Source organism: Antedon bifida, chromosome 4 (assembly GCF_963402885.1).
Source record: "Antedon bifida chromosome 4, ecAntBifi1.1, whole genome shotgun sequence".
In the NCBI taxonomy this organism is placed as follows: Eukaryota; Metazoa; Echinodermata; class Crinoidea; order Comatulida; family Antedonidae; genus Antedon; species Antedon bifida.
In genome coordinates this window covers 29,713,138-29,733,781 of record NC_136229.1, presented here as the reverse complement: position 1 = coordinate 29,733,781, position 20,644 = coordinate 29,713,138, and the positions used below count along the sequence as shown (strand labels likewise).

Sequence of the window (20,644 nt, the reverse complement as noted above, 5' to 3'; positions counted from 1 at the left end):
AATTGCTATTTAATTTTAAAATTCCATTACAGGTGACATCAACTTTAGTTGACACTGTTGCTAGTCTTTTTAAAGTGGATGAGGAGGTTCTTTTAGAGAGTCAGATGGAAACACAAGCTCCAAGTAGAATTGTTGAATCTCTTGAAGAACAATTAGCAGTTGTTGATCTTGAAAATGATAAATATGAATTTGTAACGAGCAGTGTAGCAGTACAAGCTCAGAATGTAAAAACCAATGAACTCGAAAACACTGGGATTGGATTTGCATCTTATCAATCGGCAGATACTAGTGTAATAGTAAATGTGACAGGATTTAGTGAGGAGGATGAACTAGATAGTTCCGCATCTGTCAGTATCTACATTCCTTCGACAATTACTGAAATGTTTGCAACATCTAATGGTATGTGGTCAACAGTCTAGTAATATTACTTTTGTGACCGTGTAAATGTCATATAATTATCTTATGAACATCATTGGTTTTGGAAAAAATGAGTGTGCTATACATTATAGCCCATAGCAAAATTATGTATATTGAATAACGGAACAGAAAATATATTTATTTAGTATTACTCGCCAGAAAAGGTATCTATTCTTACTTTTTTTTAATAGGATCAAGTGCTGCTTTTCGTATTGTTACAGTAGTATATAATGATAGTTCACTCTTTCCGACAAACCAGTTTAATACTGACAGGCGACCCAATGGTCAAGTTATTTCATTGTCAATACCTGGAGTAGAATTGAACAATTTATCAGATCCAATTATTACAACATTTGTGCCTGCTGAGGTAAGTAGACAATCTGTTTCTAGAGTCTAGTATTTTACATTTAAATTACAGAATAAATAAAGAATGATATTCCTATTTATCTTGGCTATACATATCTTTAGTTGAAATATCACTTAGGAACGTCATCAATTTAAGATTGAAATAGTAAACTTCTCTAATTGGACTATGAATTTATTGTTTTAGAAATGTCACATTTAAGATATACACACATATTGTTACATTTAATCTCCAAATAAACACTCTAATTGTAATAAGTACTTTGTGTATAGGGATGTTACATTTAAGATCCTAATAAATCGAATGGAATATGAATATTTTTTGTGGGGATATCACATATCCTATTGAATGTAAACTTCTTTTACTTGACTAATGCATATCATGTGATGTTAAATTGAAAATCATAATGATACACTTTTTTAACTGGAAGTATCTCTAATGAAAGAATCACAAACTGGTGCAGAGGTATTTTAAAATTATACCATATACAAAAAAAAAACATCGCAGAACATGTAATAAGGTTAGAAAAAGTAATGTATAATGACTTTAACGTGTTATGTCTGGTTTACCTTTCATGTATATAAAGTTTGTATAATTTGATTTTCCTACTTCTAGATATCCGCAAATAATAACGAGACAGCCTGTGTTTTTTGGGATTTCGAACTTGATGGTAATGGTGGCTGGTCAAGTGCTGGATGTTACTTAGCTAATGGATCATTGGATGGCAGTGACAGACAAATTTGTCATTGCGACCATTTAACCAATTTTGCAATTCTTATGGTAAGTTATGGGAGGATATAAATTCTTATAGCATAGCACTCAATTTGTTTTATTACTTAGTATGTGACACATTTTTTATTAAATAATTATGCACCAGCATGGCAAACATTTTAAAATAATAGCATCTTGATTTGAGTTTTTTTTATTCCACGCTCATTTATATAGCACACACTCTTTGGGAAATATGAGTAAACCTGATAACTACGTATAATAAAAACGTATTAGGCCTACGTATTGGAAAAGAAGAGAATTGTAAACAAAAACACATTTTGTTTTCATTTAGAATTTTTATGGAAATGTTGGTAAACCTCCACCACCATTAGCAAAGTACATCACATACATTGGTCTTGGTGTTTCAATTGTTTGTTTAATTGCAACCATATTTACCTTTACAACAAACAGGTAAGGCTTAGTTCATAGCAATAGCATAGCAATCATGTTATTACTACAAGTTTCAGTTTGTATACAAATGTACTTTATTTCTAAAAATTCAATGTATATTTTTTGCTATATCTGCTCAATTGAGATCAGATCTTAACACTGGTCATCAGACACAATTTTGATTAGCTGTATGTATGATCCTAGTGATCATTGTATCACCTGAAGTATTCAGTAAATTGCAGCAGATTTACTACAAACATTTATTGTTGCAATACAAATTTAAAATACAGTATAAAAAGCAACCATGTCTTTCATTAAGAATAAATAAATAAATGTATTCCAAAATTAAAAATTAGAAGTTTTATGATTTAATGATGCATTGTTTTGTTTCAAAACAACTGAAATTACAAAGCTCTAATAATGAGTTGACCGAGTTTCCATCTACAAAGTCTTGTAACAAGTCTTTTGAATTTATTTTTTTTTGTCACAAGGAAAATCCTGAAATCTCAGTCTTAAGCATCAACCTATAACTTCACTCTCCAAACGCTTAATTCAATTTTGTGATGTTCCTTTTAACTTTTCAGGAAGCTACGAAGGAGTAAACCACAGCAGATCTTATGCCACTTATGTGTATCATTACTCTGCTTGTATTTGATCTTTCTTGTTGGAATTGACAAAACAAAAAAAGAGAGCACTTGTACAGCCATCGCTGGTCTGATTCACTACTTTTTGCTCACATCTATCTTTTGGATGTCTGTGCAGGCTATTAATATGTATTATTCATTTGTTAAAGTTTATGATACACATGTTTCTAGATTTTTTTTTAAAGCCTGTCTTTTTGCTTGGGGTAAGTAGCTCGTCACCCTTACTGTGCTATTAACTTAATGCCTCATTTATTAAACAAAATGCTATAAAAACTATTTAATTAGTTAGGTAGTTTACCATATTTGTGACTACCAAAACAATGAACATAAAAGTTCAATAAAAGTTGGTGGATAATTTTTGGTATACAGTAGCGTGAAATAAAATCTGGAAGTTAATGGATACCAAAAACATACATACTTTTAATGCGTAATACAAAGTTTTGAAACTATTAGACTAATAACTATTTGAATGTATGATGATATAAAAATGCTTTACTCTTGCACCTTTTATTTAAAATCTAGGAAAAAAATTAATCAATACTTCAAGTGCCACATTTTGGAACCATCATTATCCCAATATATAATCATTGGACCGCATCTTTGTACGTTGTGGGCAATGATAAATATATGTTTTATTTTATAACTACATTAAACCACAGGACATATCAAACCATTGAAATTAATATTTAAGGAAGGGAACAAGTGGTGAAAAATATTATGAAAACATGATGCAAAAGTCTAGTAATAAACTTGGTTTAGATGTAACGATGACAATGTTTGTCAATTATAGTTTCTATAGCTTATAAAATGTATTGATTACAGGTCTACCATCTGTGATTGTTGCGATAACTGTTGGTGTTGACGTCGACAATTATGCCAATACAACGCATTAGTAAGTGACAAGACCATTTTAAAAAGAATCCCTCTTTATTCTTCTTAATTCAAGCTTCTAACTGTGCTTATTCATGCTTTGCATCTCTAGTATTTATTATGATCGAGACTCATTTGACGGTCTTTGCTTTTCTTTACGGTTTTATATTATTACCTCCGCCAAGGAGGTTATATTTTCACCCTGTATGGGTGTGTGTGTGTGTGTGTGTCTGTCTGTGAACAGCCTGGAGGCCACAGTTTTCATCCGAATCTGGCCAAATTTGGCCACAATGATCTATGCCCCAAAAGCTCAGACGAGTTCAAATTTGAGGGGAAAAAGTCAAGGTCACAACTAACAAAAAACTATTTTATTGCCTAGGGACCACAGTTTTTATCCGATTCTCACCAAACTTAGCCACAATAATCAATGACTCATCATATACTTGTCGTTAACTTTTGAAGGGTCAGGGTCAAAGATCAAGGTCCACAAAAAAAAAATAAATAAAAAAAATAATAAAAAAAAACCCTCAGCGGGACTTGAACCAGCGATCTCAACTGTGAGAGGCTGGATACATAACTATTACACCAAACTCTCATCCACTTTAGTGTAGTTAGCCTATTTACAAATAAAACAAAATTAAAAACAATATTAATATATATTATAATAATATTTTATGTAGGGGAATTTTACAGAAGGCGGAGGTTTGTACTCTCGGAGTACCTTCTAGTTATCTATGTTTTCATTGTCTTATCTTGTAACTTTATAGTTGCCTCTAAATAAATATTGTTGTTTGTAGGCATATGCAGTACTAAATTCTTTAATGTACTACAATACAGAATAAACAACTTTTATTTATATCCACAATTTTTTTTTCAGTTGCTTTCTTGTTGTAACCCGTATGTATTACAGCGTAGCATTACCTATTGCCATCTTATTGCTCTTCAACGTAGTTGTATTTATTATGGTAATGTACAGTCTAAGTAAACTTGGTAACGTTGCAAAACAAGCTCACCGAATTCGGAAAAAAAACAAAGGCATGCATTTACTACAGAATGCTGTGTGTATATCGGTAGTGATGGGAATGACGTGGCTTATTGGATTCTTTTCAATTGGTAGTGCCTCCGAGATGATCCAGATACTCTTCTGTATTTTGAATTCTTTTCAAGGATTTTTTATATTTCTTATGTATTGTTTAAGAAGTAAAGATATTCGTAAATTTTGGGTAGAAAAAACTCGTAATAGATTGAAATCAATGTCGTCAACTTTTAAAGGAACCAAAAACAGCACTCTGTATTCCAGTGGACGTAAAAGTAATTCAACGGGTTTGAACACATCTAAAAAAGTTCCCGAGTTTTCATCGAACCAAACAAGTTCAGATTTTAGAAACTATACAAAAAGCAACCAGGTATCCTTTGCCAAATCTTCTAATGTTTCTAATGGCTTCAGTTATCGAAGATAACACATGGTTACAAAAAAAACCCTGTTTTTACCCTTCCTTCAGATACTTTATAAACGCAATTTTACTCCTTTTAAAGTATTTTTAATGTTTTTATAAAGCCGTTTTTGTTTTAAAATCCTCCATTCATTCTCCGTAATAATTTTAATAATATTTATAATTGAAATTTCCTTCTTTTCTTTTTAAAATATTCCTCATTGATTGAAATTTATAATAGAAAATAATAAATGTGTTTAGCTTTTCTAAAAAATATAATGAACATTTGTATAATATATGCACTTACGTTATTATTGCTATTGTAATATATTATGATATACATATATAAACATTATCTTACAATATATAATATTTTAGTTAAATTATATATTGGTATCATTTTTATGTCTTATTATAATAGTACTTTTGCGCTTCACATTATTACTCCGATCACATAATGTATATTCACATGCTCCTAATATAATTATATACATGTATACAATTAACATATAAAACGTTATTTTACAAAAAAAATGTTTAAGTTACAGTATTCAGATTTTAGAAATATTATATTGTACCAAAAGTGTATTAATAATTGATTAATCTGTATTACAGATACGATGTTTTTGATAATCATTTTTAATTATATAGAATAATATAATGCTGTTCCACATGATAACAAACCTCATAAAGGTACATGATAACAAACTTCATAAAGGTACATGATAAACTTCATAAAGGTACATGATAACAAAACCTCCTAAAGACATGTTTGTTGTTTTTGCTTTTTTTTTTAAATGGATTATAAGATATTATGAGATATTAAGAATGGATTAGACAGACATGTAAATGTAATACTGTATAACAATGTACCAGATAGCAATATACTGTAATAATCTATTTTTCATGTTCGACACAAAATATATGCTCTAGTTTGACATATTCTAAAATACACCATACAATCACCTTCCCCTTCATAATACGTCATTAAAATATCTCGAGCAATTTAAGAGCCATTGTCTGTAAGAATCAAAGAAATATCAAAAATAGTGGCAGACTCAAAAAAATGGATTTCCTTCAAATTTTGCACATGGCTATATATGTGTTGAGAGAAATCAAATATGAAGTATTTTTTATTTCAAACATATATTTCCATGGCAACGGCCAAATTTGTGTTTTTGACAAATTTTGTCCTTTTTTAAGGTTTTTTAAAATGGATATTGGTACTACTTTGATGAACGATATTTTTAATTTGTTCATTTAATTATAAAAAATAATTAGTGTATGCATAATAACAATGCATTGTGTACCTGTTTCATATTTTTTTTTTTTTTTTTGATTTCATACTTTGGGAGATACCATTTATTTAAAAAGGGGTGTTTTTCACTTTTTTTAAATTGTTAAATGCAACTAAACTTTACTTCACCATAACTCCCAAAGTGGTGTATTTTTTTAGCTGATTTATTACAAATAGGTAGTTCTAATGTTTAATAATTGATTTCTAAAATAAAATACTGGGGTAATTTAAAAATCTACAAGCAGTGTTGCGAGAAACATAGGCATTTTTATAAAAAAAACATGGTATATTAGTAAAAACATTTTATTTTCTTTGATTATCTGATTTGAAACTCATTGGTCAGAAAAATTATTAATGTTTTATATAGTTCTAGTTGTGTTGTGAGAAAAAAAAACAATATTTTTAATTATAGATTCTGTAATTCCAAGTTTTAATGTCATTTTATAGGTTATATCCTCTGGAAATTTGAATAAATTATCAGATTGTTGTGAATTTTAATCTTTGCAACAGATTACTCCCCTCTTATTTTGAAGCTCCTCTTTCATTGTTTTACTTCTTTTATTTGCTAACCTAAGCAGATCCCACATGCCCATCCACCACCACTTTCGACGACCAAAAACCACCCCCACCCCCCTACCCCGACAATAACCACAAAAAGATAAACTGCAACACTTTGGTCGATCATCCACTATAGAGTGTCAAATGCAAGCACCACCCATACTGCCCCTACCATCGCCCCAACCAATAGACGGATTCAAACTCCTCCATCCCACCCCCTTCCCCTTTCTCCAAGCCCCCACCCACCCACCAAGTTAAAAATTGCAATGCAAAAGATAGGACATAAAGTTAAGTTTTTAGACCCTCGCCTCCAACCTCCTAACTATTTCAAACTCCTGGATCCACCACTTTCCCCTCCCCAAAATTGAACCAATCAAAAGTCAATGATATACTCAAGTATGTTAATGCTACATAACAATTATTGAAGCCCTGATGTGAAATTTCATTTCATTTAAGGTCAGCATGTAAAATATCACACTTTATATTTAGTATTGGTTTTAAATTCTATATTTTTTTTACTGTGATGGTTGGATTCAGTATTAATTAATAATTATCTGATAATTATTTAATTTCCCTTAGTTAGTTCGTAAGGACTTTCTTCTGTGATTATTTTTATTCATGAAAACCCCATATTTTATTTACAGCGGGCACCTCCCGTAAGCGGCCACCTCCCTTAACGGACGCACTTTGAAAAGCCTATTTGTTCTTCCTATCTAATTAGTGCATTTGGTACCTACCGTAAGCGGCCACCTCCCGTAAGCAGCTGCGGGCGCCTTTTTATACTAAAAATGAGATTTTTTGTATGATAAATGACCTCCCGTAAGCGGCCACCCGAAAAATGTGATATTTATTGCATGGACCTATGAATTAGAGGTCCATGTTTCTTTATATATTAGCTTTATTTCGAAGCGGTTTTAAAAACATTACTGTGAAGAGATGAGAAAACTACACAGATTTTGACCGACCATTTTCCATATGGTCGATCATCCACTATAGAGTGTCAAATGCAAGCACCACCCATACTGCCGCTACCATCGCCCCAACCAATAGACGGATTCAAACTCCTCCATCCCACCCCCTTCCCCTTTCTCCAAGCCCCCACCCACCCACCAAGTTAAAAATTGCAATGCAAAAGATAGGACATAAAGTTAAGTTTTTAGACCCTCGCCTCCAACCTCCTAACTATTTCAAACTCCTGGATCCACCACTTTCCCCTCCCCAAAATTGAACCAATCAAAAGTCAATGATATACTCAAGTATGTTAATGCTACATAACAATTATTGAAGCCCTGATGTGAAATTTCATTTCATTTAAGGTCAGCATGTAAAATATCACACTTTAGGCCTATATTTAGTATTGGTTTTAAATTCTATATTTTTTTTACTGTGATGGTTGGATTCAGTATTAATTAATAATTATCTGATAATTATTTAATTTCCCTTAGTTAGTTCGTAAGGACTTTCTTCTGTGATTATTTTTATTCATGAAAACCCCATATTTTATTTACAGCGGGCACCTCCCGTAAGCGGCCACCTCCCTTAACGGACGCACTTTGAAAAGCCTATTTGTTCTTCCTATCTAATTAGTGCATTTGGTACCTACCGTAAGCGGCCACCTCCCGTAAGCAGCTGCGGGCGCCTTTTTATACTAAAAATGAGATTTTTTGTATGATAAATGACCTCCCGTAAGCGGCCACCCGAAAAATGTGATACTTATTGCATGGACCTATGAATTAGAGGTCCATGTTTCTTTATATATTAGCTTTATTTCGAAGCGGTTTTAAAAACATTACTGTGAAGAGATGAGAAAACTACACAGATTTTGACCGACCATTTTTCATATGATAAAGGCTTTTAAAATTTGTCTAAAAATGCTAAAAAATACTAAACCACCTGATTATAAATAATAGTACAATTAGCTGGAAAATTTAGAGGCTCGTTTCGTTAAGAATATCGTGTATAGCCATAATACGTGATTTTGGCCCTTTATCGGCAGAACCTCCCGTAAGGGGTCACCGCCCGTAAGCGGCCACTTTTCCAGGTCCCGAGGGTGGCCACTTACGAGAGCTTCAACTGTATTTAAAAAAACAATTATCCTTAGTTACGCATAGAAACAGGTTCTAAGATAACATAAATAATACATTTTGACATAATTTGACCCAACAAATGACCCTTTCACAAGGTCAGACATTTTCTGGGATTCAGTAGATAAGTAAATTTGGGGAAAAATAGTAAAGCTATGTAATCAATTGTTTATAGTCCTGAAACCCCATATTAAAAATATTGTACTTAATTACGTATAGAAACAGTTGCTACAATACACTATAGGTAAAATGTTGATGTCATTTGACCTCAATATGTAAAATATAATTTTTTTTTTCATGAAAACTCCATATTTTATTTAACAAAAATTATTCTTAGTTACGTAAACAGGTTTAAGATAACACTAAAGGTCAATTTTTTACCTTTATTCAGATTTGTCAAGACTTTCTTTCTGAGATTATTAGGATTCAGTATTTAAAGTAAATTTGGCAAAAAGTAGAAATGTAAAACTATGTAGAAAAAATGTTTTGTATTTATGAAAACTCCTTATTTTTTAAATATTTTTGCATAGAAACAGTTACTATGGTAAAATTTTGACCTCATTTGACCTCAAAATGAATGAATTTACAAGGTCAAGTTTGTCATCACTTTAAGATTATTAGAATGCAGTAGAAGTAAAATTGAGAAAAATTACAAATGCAATCAATTCTTTTTACGTTTTTTTTAAAAATTACTTTCCTTAGTTACACATAGAAATGGTTGCTAAGGTAACACTATAGGTAAAAAATAAAAATTATTATTATTTTTTATCAACTAAATATTTCAATGCAAAATACTGTTTTTCTGGCAATTAATTGAAATAAACCTGGCAACACATTCTCCTATTTTATCTAAACTATTCGTATGACTCTAGTAGCATTATGACAAGCCACATATACATTTTATTATTGGATTAGCCATATTTAAATTGTGTTTCATGTGTTTTGTTTGCTGATATTTTGTTTGTATTTTTTTGTATTTTTCGTATTTTCCTGGCGACACAAAACCTATGTACGAAATTTACCCCAGTGTTTTTTTCGTGATTATTGTTGACAAACCAACTGACTATCAAATTACAAAACCTCATTGATATAAAAACACCACTTTGGAAGTTATAGGTACGTTTATGAGGTATACTTTTATAAAAAATATATTTTTTAAAAACACCCTTTTTTAAAATAATGGTATCAACCAAACTCCATTTTGTAAATTTTTTTTTTCTATATTAAATTGAACTCAATACATGTTGTTTACACTGCTATAAACAAAAACTGTATACTGTAAGTATTTTTGGTTAAAATAAGTATACAAGTTTGTACTTTTTCATTATAGAAAATCTGTGAAAAATGGCAAAAACATCAAAGTTTGGATAATTGACGGTTGTCATGGCAACGGAGGCTAAAAATTAAAATGAATGTTGTAGATATGCTTTTTATTGAAATGTCTAATCATGGTAAAAATTTGCGAGAAATCCATTTTTTTACATCTGCCACCAAATCTTTGATTTTTACAGACAATGGCTCTTAAAGACGATCCCTGTCGTCGTAGTAACGTCAAACTCTCAATGTACAGCCCTCTATCGGCTTACACAGAACAACGTGTATGTGTAATAAATCAGAATACTGTATAAACACTTAAACAATTCTCTGTAAATTACACTTGAGATGCTGATTACATAATATAAATGCCTCCTTTACTGTACAAGACAGATATGGCCTACAATTGTTAACAACAACATTAAAACATTGAAATTAATGAACGTCTTGACCAGCCTCGTGACAATGATGTAGGCTATCTGGCCTAACCTATAGCCTAGCCGTTCATATCATCATAGGCAACGAGTAGGAGAAAGCTTAGGGCCTTTCCAACTACTATAAATCAAACAATAACTAAATAATATCAATCTAAAGTTAATAATAAACCGGATGCTCACCAAAACCTATGGTCTTTCTCCGCGTAACAATTTTATAATAGCATATTATCAGACGCCTATGACAGATGGTCTCATCCTTGCGACCATTTTATGTCTCCTCCTGCAACAACCTTAGGCGCGCACATGTCTTATTCCCAAAAACAGGGATCATCTAAAAGACTTGCACATGAACGAAAACAATGTTGAAATGGAATGCGCCCTCTATATAAATATACATATAGGACCTTACACCGGCCCTCCTAATGCAAACTCAAAGTGAGCATTAGCAAACACCTTAAACATTAAACAAACATACAATTTTCGATCTTGATCAATTATAAATTCTATAATAACCTGATAAAGTTTAGTAACATATAATCCATATCTTAAACAAAACAATAATTAAGGCAATATAATTGGATTATCTTCTAAGCAATTTCTACAATTTACACCTCTCCATCTGCTTCAAGCAGTAGCACAACCTTGGTAATAGGTCTAACCAAAGTTGACGTTTGGGTTTTCACCTTGCATGCTCTGACAACACCGTTATCTCCAATGAAGACTGACTCCACTTTAGCCATAGGCCAATGCCCTCTTGGACAATTATCCTTCAGTATTACAACATCTCCGACACTTATGTTTTTCCTTAACCGGTGCCATCGCTGACGTTCTTGTAATGTGGTTAGATATTCGTTTTTCCAACGCCTCCAAAACAAATCCGTAAGGTATTGTATTTGCCTCCAACTTTTAACTATGTCCTTTTTGACAAATACTCCTGGTGCATAGCCTGCTACGTTAGCTCCAATTAACAAATGATTGGGGGTTAATGGTTCCAAATCATCCGGCGTGTCCTGATTGATAGTAAGTGGGCGACTATTCAGAATATTCTCTGCTTCACAAAACAAAGTGCAAAGCCCTTCATCGTCAAGCTTTAACGGTTGTTCCTTCAATACACCATATAATACCTTCCTTGATGATCTTATTAAACGTTCCCATATGCCACCATAATGTGATGCCGCTGGAGGGTTAAACTTCCAATCAATACTGTTTGCTAACATCTTCTCCTGAACCTTGTCATGTTCAAAACTGTTAAGGGCCTGTCGCAATTCGGTCCTTGCCCCTACCAAATTTGTTCCGTTATCTGAAGTAATGGTCTTGACGCCATGACCGCGTCTAGCCAGAAACCTTCTCAATGCATTTATGCATGAATCTGTAGTCAAAGATTGGGCTACCTCTAAGTGTACGGCTCTGGTTGTAAAACACGTAAACAATACATCATATCGCTTCAATACTGAGCGTCCTCGTTTGATCTCAAACGGGCCAAAATAGTCGATGCCTGTATGAGCAAATGGTCTACTCCCTGTGGATACTCTGCTAGATGGAAGGTCGGCCATCTGCTGTTCTTCAGGTTTTCTTTGGTATCTTCTGCAAGTGACACATCTCGTAACACATGCTTTCGCAACCGATGGAAGCGTGACAATCCAAAATTTCTTTCTCACCTCGTTGATTAACTGATTCCTGCCACAATGACCTGTGCGCTTGTGAACCTCGTTAATTATCACCTCTGAAAGACGATGCTTCGGCAATACAATTGGATGCTTGGAATTTTCGTCCAACTCCGAATTCTTCAATCTCCCTCCAACCTTCAGCACACATTTATCCAAGGTCGGGTTTAATTTTGCAAGGCAACTAGTTTTCTTCACATCCCTTTGGCCCTTCAACGCATCAATCTCTTCGTTGAAAAACTCTTCCTGTACATATCTGATCAAGTCTATCTCGGCCTGTTCCATTTCAGTTGCTGTTATCATTGGTGTTACGGATTTGTGAGACAAGTAACCTATAAATTTAGTCCACCATACGACTGCCTTCTTTAGTTTGTGATAGGAAGAGTACCGCTTAATCAGATCATTCATCCAACGGTTTTGTTCTACTACCGTAAAGACTTCCTTTACGTCAGGATCATCAATTTTCAATGGACTACCTTGAAATAGCTGTGGCCATTCCGACGGATCTCTTGTGAGGAACGCCGGACCTCGTAGCCACATAGCAACCTCATCCTCATTTTTTAGATTTATTCCTCGAGATGCAAGGTCAGCTGGATTGGTTTTACTCCTAACATGACGCCATTGATTAAGTTCCGAGCCCTCGTGAATCACGCGTAGCCTGTTGGCCACGAACACACTGAATCTCGTATTTCTATTATGAATGTAATTCAAAACTATCATACTGTCTGTCCAGAAAAAGACCTTGTCAAATTCGACGTCCATTTCTTGTCTTATAACTGCTGCACTTTTTACACCAACTGTCGCAGCGGTCAATTCTAACCTCGGAATAGTTTGTTTTTTCTTAGGCGAAACTCTGGATCGACTGTATAGCAAGGTACATCTATTGGATCCGTCATCCAATCTCACGTAAAGTACCACACCATATCCCTTACTGGATGCATCAGCAAATACGTGTAGTTGACATTTGCAATGTGCATATGTTCCTAACCATCTAGGAATCACAACGTCCTTGAGAAGTTGTAGCTCACTCCACCACTTTGTGCACTCCCCTTGTAATTCCTTTAAGAATGGGTCATCCCAACCGCTGTCCTTCAAACTAAGTGATCGCTGAAAAATGTCCTTTGCTGGCAGTACCACTGGTGACATCAACCCCATCGGGTCAAATACTGAACTCATTACTGACAATAAGTGTCTTCTAGTCCATATGTTTTGTTGCCTTGTCACACTGGGTGTACTCAGTTGAAACACGTCATTCTCCAAGTCACAATGCCTAGCGTTCGCTCAGTAGGTATCAGTTCCTGGTTCAAATTAAGTCCCTTTAATTCTGTTGAACGTTGATCCTCAGGCACGGATTGTATAACGCCTTTGGTGCTACTTGACCACTTTGTTAGATTGAACCCACCTCGTCGACAAAGTCTTCTCAAATGTTCAACCATCTCGATAGCCATCTCTGGATTGGCGAGGCTCTTAAGGAGATCATCTACATAACAATTATTTTTTACAGTTTCAATTACGTCCTTAGGGAAATCGTCCTTGTTATCATCAGCAGTTTTCTTTAACGCAAAGTTGGCACAAGATGGGCTACATGTTGCGCCAAAGGTGTGTACCTTCATTCTATAGACTTCTGGAGTACTATCCGGATGCCAAATATATCTTAAGAAATCCCTATCCTTCACCGGAACTATCACTTGCGAGAACATGGCCTCAATATCAGCTACGAGCGCTACTTTACCTTGCCGAAATCGCAATAGCACTCCCAGCAAACTGTTTCACCCTTTTCTCTGCCAAATACCAGTTGTTTGGTAGTTTTACTTGACCTTCCTTAAACGGCAAGGCGACACAATAATGACCATCAACCATAGTGCTGCCTTTCTCAACTTTAGATATAAATTCCTTATCTTCAATGGAAAGTTGCTGTTCCTGATTAAGTCCCTTTTCTGGAAAGTCCATTTCTAAGGATCCTTGATATAGCTTCTCTAACATTGTTTCCTCATGTGTAGAGTTATTATAGGCCACAAGTTGAGTTCTGTAAGAAGCATGTTGACTGGCTCTCTTTCCTTTTATCAATCCCCACACAATCCACCCAAGCTTGCTTCTTGTTGCATGAGGTGCGTCTTCAGGACCAGTCTTGATCTCGAGGGGTGTGTAAGCTCCTGGAACCTTCATACTAATCAGCAGCCCAACGTCGGCCTCAATATAGTTGATTTTCACTCGACTCAGATGGGGCCACTTATCTATTTCTTCTTGCGTGGGTATTAAATTCCGCTCAATAGGTAAGTTTTCTTTCGAGAAGGCCAAAGGAATCGTCACATCATTTTCTTTCCCAGCCAAAGCCTGTATTCTTATATTCTTCACTAACTTCGCGGGGGCCGTATGTGGCACGCCCATCGTTTTGAATGAAATTGAACCTTTGGTTCCGCCTACACCTAATTGTTGCATTAACTTATCTGAAATAAAAGAGATGTTACTGCCTGGGTCTAGAAATGCATAAGTTGTTACTTGGCGCCCATTAAGCTTTACTAAAACTGGTACGACGGCCAGCGCGCAATCTGCATCGTCATCAACGCAAGCTGATGCCAGGTCGCTACTAGCTGGTACAAATTCTTTCGACGTAGCAGTGAGCTGACTTGCTGACTGCACAGTATTACAATTACTTGTCTGTGTAACGTTAAGCTGACCTGCTGGAGCACCACTAATTTGTTCCTTGGGCGGTGTATCATCTCTGTGAAGAATTGTGGGATGTTTCTGGTTGCATTTTTTACATGTACTTCGTCTACTGCACTTCTTGGATACGTGTCCCTTTCCTAAGCAACCATAACATCTCCTTTCCTTTGCCAAGAAGTTAAGTTTATCTTCTCTGTTTAGTTTTGCAAACGGTGAACATTTTCCTAACCAACACCCTGACAGTTTGCAATACGGGCATACATTCTTTATGTCCTTGTAAGATGTTTCTTCCACGCTTGCGAATGCACCGCTCATAGTATCCTTCTTCGTATATTTTGATGGGGTCTTTCCCATTACCTTCTCATCCTTTATCCTACCAAATGTTGGGTTGTCCAGTATCCTAGCCTGTGTAGACACAAATTCGACTAAATCTCGAAAAACAACTCGACGGTTCTGCTGGATAGCATCAGTTTTGGTGCGCCATTTTTCACGCATCTTGTATGGAAGCTTCTTGATAATTATTTGAAGGTTAGTGGTAGCATTGAGTTCATCCATATAGCCCAAATCTAACATTACATTTTGACACTCTAGAAGAAGTAATGAAAACGTTGAGATTCTACCTCCGTCTTCTGCCTTTATCTCTGGGAAACCGTTAACTCTTTGCAGATATGATTCCGCTAATTTAAACTTATTACCATATCTTTTCACGATGGCTTGTTTAGCTTCCTTATAGCCCCTTTCTGGTTCCATATGCATAAAACTCTTAACAAGCTGGTTCACCTCTCCTGCAGTAAACTGCTCCAGGTAGTAAAGTCTGTCTTGATTATCAGGCACCTTTTTCTCCACTTCATGCTCGAATGCTCGAATAAACCTATTATAATCTGTTGGCTGCCCACTAAATGGAGTCAACTCCCTCTTTGGTAAACTGGTGGTTTTTATAAACTGCATGAATGCATCATGAATCGGATCCTTTAAATTAATAGCCGCCTTTGTCTTGGGTTGCACAGTTGCACAATGCTGACTAGGTAGCTGTTCTTCCCTTACAGCATAATCTTCTTCATTGTCATCTTGTAATGGTGGCATAGAACTATGAGTGATGCTAGATTGAATATAATCTGCTACTCTTTCTTTACTATTTCCTTCAGGAAAATCCAAGTCTCTCGATTGCCTATAATTCTCCTCTTCCTCCTCCATTTTCTGTTCATAAACCTGTAATTTTACCTCGTTCATAGTTACTTCAGATTCAAGTTCTAATCTTTGAATATCTGCAGCCAATTCTTGATTCTTTAATTCAACATCCCTTTTTGCCTTAGCTACTGCCAGGTCAGCTCGTGTTTGTGCGGCTGACAACCTAATGGATGCAGCAGAGCTAGAGCATACAGAAGAACCTTTGGAGAGAGGCATTGTTACGAACAAATACAATATCAATTAAATGAGTAGCACAACAGTAATTGAAATATTTAGATGTGTACAATATTAACACTAAATTCCTAAATGCAATAAAAATCCTTGTGGAAAGTAATTAAATTACAATGCATATATATAATCAATGATAAAGTCCTTGATAACAATATTTAGATACGGTTCTTTCCTTGCTATCTTGGTTCCCTTGATGGTACAGTATCTTCACAGCAAAGTATGCAAATTCCTCTTGGTTCCTCCAAAGCGAGCCTATTCACGCATCAAGAACCTCCATTAATTGCACAAATCTTACTTGACCTTTGGATATCCAACGCACATAAAGCCTCCTGTCGCACAACAATGCACCTCCGATTGGTTTGTCTAGATTGACTCGTAGACACAGGTTTTGAAATGTAACGACCTCTGGTCGCGGAGTTAGATTCAGGTAGACAACAACAAGACTGCACACAATATACTGCTTATTCCTTATTTTTATTTCCTCCTTTAAGCTGTCAACATGTGATGCATGTAGCTTGTGGGTTTCTAATAATAAACAGACAAATATAAAATGCCTATGTTAACATACAGCAGTACCATGATATAACGAATCATGCAAATAACAACAATTTAAAGACGATCCCTGTCGTCGTAACGTCAAACTCTCAATGTACAGCCCTCTATCGGCTTACACAGAACAACGTGTATGTGTAATAAATCAGAATACTGTATAAACACTTAAACAATTCTCTGTAAATTACACTTGAGATGCTGATTACATAATATAAATGCCTCCTTTACTGTACAAGACAGATATGGCCTACAATTGTTAACAACAACATTAAAACATTGAAATTAATGAACGTCTTGACCAGCCTCGTGACAATGATGTAGGCTATCTGGCCTAACCTATAGCCTAGCCGTTCATATCATCATAGGCAACGAGTAGGAGAAAGCTTAGGGCCTTTCCAACTACTATAAATCAAACAATAACTAAATAATATCAATCTAAAGTTAATAATAAACCGGATGCTCACCAAAACCTATGGTCTTTCTCCGCGTAACAATTTTATAATAGCATATTATCAGACGCCTATGACAGATGGTCTCATCCTTGCGACCATTTTATGTCTCCTCCTGCAACAACCTTAGGCGCGCACATGTCTTATTCTCAAAAACAGGGATCATCTAAAAAACTTGCACATGAACGAAAACAATGTTGAAATGGAATGCGCCCTCTATATAAATATACATATAGGACCTTACACTGTATATATCTACAGTGTAGCATAGTTGAAACTACTGGATCCACCTTTTATTCAAAAAACAGTTTCGGAAGAAAATTGTTTTAGCAACAACACATTAAAATGTTGAAGAAATCCTGATACATAGTATCTAGATGCGCGCTCTTTGAAATGTGATGAACTATGACGCAAAAGATAAAAATTAACTGGCCATATGATGACGTCACAACATCCGATTGGCAAAATGTTTACATGAATTCTACAATTCAACAGCTTCCAGAAAACGTTTTTATCAGGACTATCACTTTTTATTCTGACAAGCTAAAACACATTGACATTTAGGCCTACTGTAAAGATGAAAATAAGTGATCCACGTTATTCAATTTTCTTTACGTGATGACGTCATCCAATTTTAAATAGTTGTATCTCATGCGAAAGATAAATGATTAACCTAGACAATATTAAAAACTGGGAAAATGGAATACGAATAAGCGAGATGCGTTCTATTAATGCGATGATCTATGACGATAGAGACAAAAATCCATTTTTTTTCATTCGAGTGGCTATATGATGACGTCAGACAACTTCAAGCAACAGATTTACATGAATTCATATCTAAAACTCATTAGCTTTCAAAATAAGTTTCAAAATAAGTTTAATACAAATTAATTACATTTTTTATATATTCTGTATATTTTATATTCATTATATTAATTTTTAACTTGTATTAAGTTGTATGTTACAGGGGTTGCGGACACAAATGTGTTATGGCGCTCTGTTGTTGTCGCAATCCCTGGACCGCTTATTGTCGAATAAAGAAATGAAAAAAAAGATGAAAAAAAAATGAAAAAATGGTGGGTCAATGGTCTTCCTGAAGCGCTATAATACGCGTAACTTTGAGGGAAACATGTACTTTTTAATACACATAAAGTTGACGCTTGATATGAATTCAATTTTCACTAAGTGTCATTATTCAAAATGACTTTTGGTTTTTAATCTATGATCAATCATTTAAATTCATAAAAGTCACGTTGCGCAACTCTGAACTTTTTTCAAAAATAGGAGGTGCACAACTCCACGTAAATGTCGATATGTTGACAAAGTTACGAAATGTTACGTTTTAGAGAAACGCGACGCACAAAAATAGGATGGAAAGAAGAATTAATACAGAAAAAACAAGTTGATGATGATCTCATACAATCACAAGGAGTTATCCGCCAAGGTGCGGATAACTAATATTACTAAGATGATCGATTCTGAGAATAAAACTACAAAAATACGAGGTAGTTAGATGACGTTAGAAATGCAACTACCACAATGCTAAATTTACCTCCCCAAACAAATATCAAATAAAATAGAAAAAAAATAACATAGATATTGAATGGGAGAATGTATGGACACAAAAAGTATGCAAGGTAAAAGAATGAATGAACTTTAAATTTGAAATATTACAGAATGCTTTAAGAATATCATAAATAGAAAAGATTATTACAATTATTACCTTAGGTTGCTTCTGTTATAAATGCTCCAAAAATTGACCTTTTATTCACTCAATAGCATGTAAAGCTGTAATATTTTGTATACTATTGCTTTCTTTTTTATGTTTAGATGTTGAACCACCTACTGCGACATGTCCTTCCATAGTATATGGTATGACTGATCCTGAAAGTTCCAATGGTACTGTCAGTTTCAACATTACTGTAGTGGATAATGTTCTAGTTGCTTGCTTTTTTACAAACTATACACTAATCAACCCAAATCGTTTAGCTGTTGACATGGTTTCCTATGTCTTCCAAACTGCTGCTGTATTTCCTTTTGGAAAAACTATCATTGAGTACACATTCCTTGACAGTTCTTCACCAACATCTAATCAAGCCTCGTGTTATGTTACAGTGAATATTCAAGGTATGATGTTTATTGTTATCAAGTGCCTTATATATAAACCGATTGACCTAGTTGTTTTCTCTTAATACGAAACGAGTATTTTAAATAATATTTTTTTTTTGTATAGAATGTTTTTATTTACAATCAACGTCCAATTGAATATATGATGTATCCTAATCCTAACCACAGTGGTCGAGTTGACTGCACTTATATTCTTTTGTTCATGTTTAATACTGAAACATCACTGACGTACGTCCGTATTCTTAAACCGGACTTTATCGTAGTTCGATCTAAAACTTTAAAATTCATTTTAATTCATAAACCGAACTTCAACTAAATCGGTGACTAAATCATGCCAACCTCGACTAAACCGAGACGGATTTTGATGTATTTTTAGTTCTCGAAGGGACAGGCTAAATCGTCGACTAAACTTTTTTTAAACGAGGTTTATAAAAATGTAAAAGTAATTGCGTTGTATATTGTCCAGATATCGAAGAATGAAATATCTATTTTTATATTAGCTTAATTCGGTACCACTTGGTGTATGTTATAATAATGCAAATCATATTGTAGTTTTTATTGTTAAGTACTTCATTGTTAAATCATTACTCATCCGACATGCTGATCCCTGATTTGTTTTATGATATACACTTTCCGTCACAATTTTAAAAATATATATATTATTATAATATGATGATTTATCAATTTATTTAGGTTATATAACTTGTAACTTTGATGTTGATTTCTGCGGATGGGACCCGTATCCGTACAACAGTTGGTATCGGTATACACCATGGCAACTTTCAGACGAACTAACTGATGATAACGTTAACCCTTACCCAGGTAGAATTGTTGTTGTTTGTCTAATATGTAGGTTAGAATATTGATATAATTGACATAAATATAATATTATAGTATAACAACTTTGCCAGTATCTTAAAGTAGTCGCAATTGACCTACCATACAATCATAAATGTCTGGATAGTCACAATTTAAACACTTCTAATTTATAATAATGTTAGTATAGGCATAATCATAAATCCACAGTCAAATAGTTTGGCTGACAGTAAAAATGAAAATTATTTTATTGCATAAGACAAAGCGCTGAATATATTTATACTTTTTCGTTCCAGGCTCGATGTAGAATAAAACATGCTGGTCTTTTATATACTGTTTTCTATATTTGCAGGTGATTACTATGCTTTCATTAA

At 34.3% G+C, this 20,644-nt stretch overlaps 5 protein-coding genes across 5 annotated transcripts in view; 2 read left to right on the top strand and 3 right to left on the bottom strand.

Annotated features, from left to right (window-relative positions):
* Window positions 1-5,167, top strand: part of LOC144839326 (uncharacterized) — a 63,483-nt gene extending 58,316 nt beyond the window's left edge. Inside the window, exons 106-112 of the mRNA XM_078694641.1 lie at window positions 33-399; window positions 609-784; window positions 1,397-1,561; window positions 1,845-1,963; window positions 2,527-2,789; window positions 3,409-3,478; window positions 4,334-5,167. Of these exons, the coding sequence (XP_078550767.1) occupies window positions 33-399; window positions 609-784; window positions 1,397-1,561; window positions 1,845-1,963; window positions 2,527-2,789; window positions 3,409-3,478; window positions 4,334-4,916 (1,743 nt within the window). The 3' untranslated portion in view covers window positions 4,917-5,167. The remainder of the gene's footprint in view (window positions 1-32; window positions 400-608; window positions 785-1,396; window positions 1,562-1,844; window positions 1,964-2,526; window positions 2,790-3,408; window positions 3,479-4,333) is intronic.
* A 6,017-nt stretch (window positions 5,168-11,184) lies between these two features.
* On the bottom strand, window positions 11,185-13,419 carry LOC144839325 (uncharacterized). The gene has a single exon (XM_078694640.1). The coding sequence runs from the start codon at window positions 13,417-13,419 to the stop codon at window positions 11,185-11,187; it is 2,235 nt and encodes a 744-aa protein (XP_078550766.1).
* A 59-nt stretch (window positions 13,420-13,478) lies between these two features.
* LOC144839324 (uncharacterized) lies at window positions 13,479-13,856 on the bottom strand. Its single transcript, XM_078694639.1, has one exon. The coding sequence runs from the start codon at window positions 13,854-13,856 to the stop codon at window positions 13,479-13,481; it is 378 nt and encodes a 125-aa protein (XP_078550765.1).
* A 115-nt stretch (window positions 13,857-13,971) lies between these two features.
* Window positions 13,972-16,311, bottom strand: LOC144839323 (uncharacterized). Its single transcript, XM_078694637.1, has one exon. It carries the CDS (start codon window positions 16,309-16,311, stop codon window positions 13,972-13,974), a length of 2,340 nt encoding a protein of 779 aa, XP_078550763.1.
* A 2,838-nt stretch (window positions 16,312-19,149) lies between these two features.
* Window positions 19,150-20,577, top strand: LOC144839322 (uncharacterized). Its single transcript, XM_078694636.1, has 3 exons — window positions 19,150-19,454; window positions 20,148-20,276; window positions 20,567-20,577. The coding sequence occupies exons 1-3, from the start codon at window positions 19,202-19,204 to the stop codon at window positions 20,575-20,577; spliced, it is 393 nt and encodes a 130-aa protein (XP_078550762.1). The 5' UTR covers window positions 19,150-19,201.
* The last annotated feature ends 67 nt before the right edge of the window (window positions 20,578-20,644 follow it).

Coding starts and splice junctions, on each gene's coding strand:
- LOC144839325 (XM_078694640.1), bottom strand. CDS start 13,419: ATGAGTTCAGTATTTGACCCGATGGGGTTGATGTCACCAGTGGTACTG.
- LOC144839322 (XM_078694636.1), top strand. CDS start 19,202: ATGACTGATCCTGAAAGTTCCAATGGTACTGTCAGTTTCAACATTACT. Junction 19,455..20,147: donor TGTTACAGTGAATATTCAAG/GTATGATGTTTA, acceptor CAATTTATTTAG/GTTATATAACTTGTAACTTT.
- LOC144839324 (XM_078694639.1), bottom strand. CDS start 13,856: ATGAAGGTACACACCTTTGGCGCAACATGTAGCCCATCTTGTGCCAAC.
- LOC144839323 (XM_078694637.1), bottom strand. CDS start 16,311: ATGCCTCTCTCCAAAGGTTCTTCTGTATGCTCTAGCTCTGCTGCATCC.